Source organism: Corapipo altera, unplaced genomic scaffold, assembly GCF_003945725.1.
Source record: "Corapipo altera isolate COAL_440 unplaced genomic scaffold, ASM394572v1 59141, whole genome shotgun sequence".
In the NCBI taxonomy this organism is placed as follows: Eukaryota; Metazoa; Chordata; class Aves; order Passeriformes; family Pipridae; genus Corapipo; species Corapipo altera.
This window is the reverse complement of record NW_020886744.1, coordinates 1-5,507: the sequence shown is the minus strand read 5'-3', so window position 1 is coordinate 5,507 and position 5,507 is coordinate 1. Positions and strand designations below refer to the sequence as shown.

General features: G+C 65.4%; 1 protein-coding gene and 1 non-coding gene across 3 annotated transcripts; both read right to left on the bottom strand.

The window, feature by feature from the left end:
* On the bottom strand, positions 1 to 52 carry LOC113941338 (the record flags this gene model as incomplete). Its single annotated transcript, XR_003525650.1, has 1 exon — positions 1 to 52. It is a non-coding gene; the product is annotated as a U1 spliceosomal RNA (small nuclear RNA).
* A 729-nt stretch (positions 53 to 781) lies between these two features.
* EIF2B4 (eukaryotic translation initiation factor 2B subunit delta) lies at positions 782 to 5,428 on the bottom strand. Of its 2 annotated transcripts, none has more exons than XM_027632501.1 (12): positions 5,315 to 5,428; positions 4,996 to 5,235; positions 4,409 to 4,615; positions 4,134 to 4,216; positions 3,838 to 3,929; positions 3,369 to 3,483; positions 2,980 to 3,056; positions 2,703 to 2,805; positions 2,351 to 2,478; positions 1,505 to 1,685; positions 1,241 to 1,421; positions 782 to 1,023 (listed from the first exon to the last, which is right to left on the bottom strand). In XM_027632501.1, exons 1-12 carry the CDS (start codon positions 5,328 to 5,330, stop codon positions 824 to 826), a joined length of 1,623 nt encoding a protein of 540 aa, XP_027488302.1. In that variant the 5' UTR covers positions 5,331 to 5,428; the 3' UTR covers positions 782 to 823. The 2 variants fall into 2 exon arrangements, with proteins under 2 accessions (XP_027488302.1, XP_027488301.1); XM_027632500.1 differs by having other exon boundaries at positions 4,409 to 4,618; positions 5,315 to 5,345.
* Between the last annotated feature and the right edge of the window lie 79 nt (positions 5,429 to 5,507).

The following is a 5,507-nucleotide window of genomic DNA, read 5'->3' as shown; positions in this document are numbered from 1 at the left end:
CCCTGGGAAAACCACCTGCCTGATCATGGTGTCTCCCCTGCCAGGTAAGTATGACTCCAACTCCCAGGCCCCACCGCGCCCGCCCCGCGCACCCACCCCGAGCACACGCTCAGCGCGGCCCCGGCCCCGCTGCCGTGCGGCCCCGCGCTCCCCACCGTCCCGCACGGTCCCGGCCCGCGCAGCGCCCGCGGACGCGCGTGGCCGCGGGGTGTGTGTGCGGGACGTGTCCCGGCGTGCCCCGCGAGCGGGGAATGATTTGCATGGACACGCCTCCTCGATGAGGCCCCACCCCCACCTCGGAGCCGCTCCGCCGTTTGGCCACGCCCCTCCCGCCAGGCCCCGCCCCCGAGGCGCCGCGTTAGCCCCGCTGCCCGCGGTACCCGATCGGTGCCCGGTGCCGCGGCAGCACCGGCCGCGGTTCCCCAAGGCTTCACTGCTCCGGGCACCGTCCGCCACCGCGCCGGGCCCCGCGGGAAGACCCCAGTCCAGGGCTGGCGCCAGAGGCCACGGCAGGAGGGGCCCGAGCTCTTCCACTGCAGCCCAGCTCGAGGGGGCTGCCAGAAGCTCAGCTGGAGGAGGTTGAGCCAGGGGCCATCACCACAATGTCCCTGTTTCCCCAATTTCCAGAGGAGAGGCCCACGGACACAGAAAACCCTTCCCCACTGCAGCCTGGAGTAGGAAGCGAGGGGCTTGGGCCAGCACACCCAAAGGTGCAGAGCTACCCCAGTGGTGACATGGGTGCCAGGGCTCTGCCACACCACAACAGACAGCACACATAGGGTACTGTGGGCCTGGTTTATTAGTGTCCATGCAGCTGCTCTGATTATTGATCCACATTCTTGACACGCAGGACCACAGGCACCGAGGTGCAGGGGATCATGCCCAAGTCCGTGATGACCAGATCCACCAGGTCTGGGGGTGTCACGTCATAGACCAGGTTGAGGAGACGCAGGGACTTGTTCTCTGCCCAGCCCCCCAGCTGGGCCTGGCCCTTCCGGAGCACGATCAGGTCATCAGGGTCATCTGTGGAGAGAGAAGCAGCCGGCAGGATCAGGGGGAAGGATAGCACCTCTCCATCCTGCCCTGGGAGCACACACTGCTGCTGCCTGCCAGGCCCCCCTGACTACGAACGGTGTCCCCTCGCCCAGAAAGTGGAATGGCAGGGCAGAGCAGCCTGTTGTGCTCCGCAGCAGGGAGTGGGATGACATCCTAGGTGGGAGGAAGGTGACAGAAGCCATACCCAGCTCATTGGAGACAAAAGAGTCTGTCTGCACTCGCTCACAGAACTTGTAGGTCTCACAGCAGACCAGGACGGGCACGTTGTAGGCCTTGGAGACCAGCGCAATCTGAGACGTCCCCACCCGGGACATGACAGAGCCGTTGGCCAGGAGCGCGTGGGCTCCCAGCAGCACTTTGGACACCTGCCAGGGCAGCACAGGGATCTGTCAGCACCTCTGATCACACCGCAGCCTGCCCCGCGCCCGGCCCCGGCCCCGCCCCTCACCTCAGGCAGCACGTAGGAGATGGCGTTGATCATCACGTAGGTGCAGTGGATGCCCTTGCGCACCAGCCGGCGCAGCGTCTCCCGGCCCTCCAGGCGCGGCCGGCTGTCCACCACGACCACGCGGAACGCGCGGCCCTTCTTGGCGTGGGCGTCACACAGCGTGCGGTTCACCAGGGAGGAGCTGACGGGCGCCGTCAGGAGCTGCCCCCTCACGCCAGGCCAGGCTCTCACCCGGCCACAACGTCCACCCTCGCCCTCATGAGTGCTGCCCCTTCCAGAACCTTCCTGCCACGACGGCTCCCAGGGCCCCTCTCCCTGTCTCTGCACAGGGAACCACCCCTGGGAAAGCAGATATCTCAGCCCTCCCTGAAGCAGCACTGACCTCCCCGTCTGTAACCATCATGAGGTTCTCTACCTTTCCAAACCCTCTCCCAGTTTCCCTCTCCCAATGCTCCAGGCCTGCACTGGTCTCCTGCCCCTGCTCTTTCCTCCATCCAGGACACACATCACACCTGGACTCTTGCTGCAGCAGTCTCTGGCTCCTTTTCCCACCTCTACTTCCTGGGACCCCCTAAGGAAGAATAAGCTCACATATTTTTGCTTTCTGACATTTGACTGTGCTGCAGTTTGTTTAAAATCCAGTGAACAGCCACAACTGCTCTGCAAGTGCCCTGGGTGGAGGGAGCTGCGGTTCTGGGGTTCTTGGAACCCAACTCTGGATACACCAGATGGGACACAACCAAGCCCTGCATAGGACTAGCACAGCCTCACTTCCCGTGCTCACTTCCGTGCTGTTCCATTTCCTCCTCCCACCCACTGGCCTGGTTGCTCGTGCTCTGTGCTCACCATCCATACACCAGGATCACGTCATGGTCATTGATCTTCTCAAAGGCAGACCTTGAGATGGCTTCAGCCGCCAGGACGATCTTCTCCCGCAGGTATTTGTCAATTGTGTCCTGCAGCTTCTCCTTTGCCTGGGGAGACACAGACATCCCTTACAGACCTTCTCACTCTCTGCAGCTCCCTGTTGGAGCCAGATGGGGGTTGGTCTCTTCTCCAAAGTAACATGCTTCCAACTCCACTGAAGCACCATTCCCAGTCTGCATCCCACCCTTGCTCCCAGTCTGTATGCCACCCCACTCCCCATTCAGCCTCTCCACCCCAGGCATAGAGCCTGCTGCTCAGCAGGGCCACTCACCTCCTCCTCTCGCAGGGTGTCAGGCAGGCACGAGATCTCCTTCTTGAGGAACTTGATGGCGTTGCCCATGCTGGCTGAGAGCGGTCGGCACTGGTTCAGGAAACTGCAGAGGAAACTGGTTTAGCTACAGAGCAGCCTGGAGGGCCAGGACAGGGACAGGGAGGGTGGGCAGGGAGGCAGAACTGCAGGGAAGTCACCTGAAGTTTGAGTGGACACCTTTCCAGAGAGGTGATTGATGGACCACGCTCCGTGGAGCTTTGGCACCTGGAGCCCTCACCTGATATGTGGCTTCAGCTTTGCCACCAAGTCCCGAGACAGCTCCTCGTTGGGGGGAGTGGAGTAATCCCGGATCAGCTGGCACAGGAAGGAAGGAAGCATGAGCTCAGGGCACCTCAGGGTAGGGCAAGCGACCACCCTGCCCCAGGGGCTGCAGCCCAAGCACGTGTGTGTCCTGCATAGCCCGACACTCTGCCACTGTGGGGCAAAGGGTGTCCTAGCAACTCATATCTGCAGTGCCAGTGCCAGAACAGGACCCCAGCAGGGCCCACAACCCAGAGAAAGAGGCTGATGATGACTGAGTACAAATACAGCCTCAGCAGTCAGGGAACAGGAACACACACCTGTGCCTGCCACAACGCCCCTGCTGCCAGGTATCTGCTCACATACCTGTTTGAAGACTTCCAGCAGCGCAATGCAACGGGCATTGGAGCCATTGATGATGCCCTGGGAGTACTGGAGGCCGAGGCGCACCACTGCTGGGTGGATCACCGTGGAGGGGATGCTGCAGGGACCAGTGGAAGGGAGCTGTCTGCACCTCTGCAGCCCAAAACAACCAACCCATTGCTGGGCCCCAGCCCAACCACCCGAGGGACAGCCCAGGAAGGGAGCTGGCAGTGACCTGAGGAGCCAGGTTCACCCCGCAGCCCCTTCTCCTGTGGCCAAACTCACTGCACAAGGAGGACATCAGGCTGCCCCAGCCACTGCTCCTCAAAGCAAGTGAAAGAGTTCCCCCCCACCCCATCAGGCGTATCCCACATGCAGGACCAAGACACCCCATCTCTCTGCAGCCAGGCCAATAGGCCAGTAACAGCAGAGCCCAACATTGCCAGGGGCCTGGGCTGGGGAGGCCTCATACCTCATCTGCTGCGTCAACGGCTTCTTCCTGCTGTACTGGTGCAGGTGGGAGAACAGGTTGACTTTGGTGCCATAGTCCTGCCTCAGAGGTACCTGCAGCCCAGTGTGATGGCTCAGCCACGGTCACCAGAGAGCCCTGCTCACTCCAGGGCCACCAGTCACACCCAGCACTTGCTCAAGGCACGCCGAGATCCCCTCTGCCCTCAGAGAGCAGGTCCCGGTCCCACCACGTGCCCCCCCGGCTCCCACAGCACGGCTGCCCCAGGCATGCAGCCTGTCATCCAGCCCTCCTCCTACCTGCTGCCGCTCCAGCTTCTTGGCCAGCTTCCTCTGAGCAGCGGGGTCATCCACCTGCACGTGCTCCGGTAGCCGCTTCACCACTGCGAGGAAAGCTGGGGTGAGGCCAAATTGCCCTGGATCACCCCCAAATTCAGGGAAGGCAGGGCAGGATCCAGGGACAGGCACGACCCACACTACAGATGGATTGCACAGGCAGCCCCAGCCTGTGCCCAACCCAGACCCTCCCTCCCCACTCACCCACCCTCTGCACCCTGTGGTGACCATGGCCTTACTGGACTGGGGCTCGGTGGGGCTTGGCCGGGGCTTGGCTGCAGTGGCTGCCTGGCTCAGCTCTGCCTTCCTGGCCTGCTTCTGGGCCCGCTCAGCCTCCTGCTTGGCCCGGCGCTCTGCTCGCAGCTCCGCTTTGCTCTTGCCTGCCGCGGGCTTGTTGCCGTCGCCGGGGCCATCGGCCGAGGCCGGAGGGGACGCGGGGTGAGTGGCTGCTGCGGGGGAGGGAAGGGGGAGTCTGTACCCAGCCTTCATCGCCGAGACATGCAGCCCAGTGAGAGGCAGGGAGAGCCCTCTGTGCCAGAGGCTGCCCTGGGAGAGGGCACCTCAAGCACCTCGCAGCCCCTCGCAGCCGAGACGGGCCCGCCGGGCGGCCCCGCGCTCCTGCGGGGAGGGGAGTGGGCTCTCTGCTCCGCAGTCCCTGCGGGAAGGCAGGTGTGCGGGGGCGCAAGGACCGGGCTGCGGCGCGGGGGGACGCCCCGGGGGTCCCGCTGCAGGACGGTCCCGGCCCAGGGCGCTGCCAGCCCGGGAGACCCCCGCGTCCGGCCCGGCGCTGCCCCGCCCGGGGCTCTGCGGGGACGGCGGCGCTCACCCGGCGGCTGCCCCGGCTCGGGGGGCGGCCCCAGCTCCGCGGGCTCGGCCGACGGCCCCTTCTCATTCCTCTTTTTCTTCTTCTGCTGCTTCTTCTCTTTCCGCAGCTGCAGCTTCTCCTCTCGGGAGAGCTCCGGGGCCTGCGGGCACACACCGTCAGGCGGCCCCGGCTCCGCACCGGCCCCGGCCCGGCTCATCTGCGGTCCCGCCGGCACTGGCGCGGCTCCCTGGGGGCCGGCACCTGGAAGGAGGGCAGGGTGAGCGGTGCGGTCCCAGCCCCGGTGCCCCGGGTCCCGTCCCGGGTCCCGTCCCGCACTCACCCTCCCGCTCCGCCATGGCGCTCGCTCGCAGCGCCCCCTGCCGGCCGGAGGCTGCTCCGCCCGACTCCCGTGACGTCACCGCCCCCGCGTGACGCACGCTGACGTCACCCCGCGGCCGGGGCGGTGCCGGTCGGTCCCGGGTCCGGTCCCGGGGGTCCCTCCCGCGGCCCCGCCCCCCCGGTCCTGCCCCCCC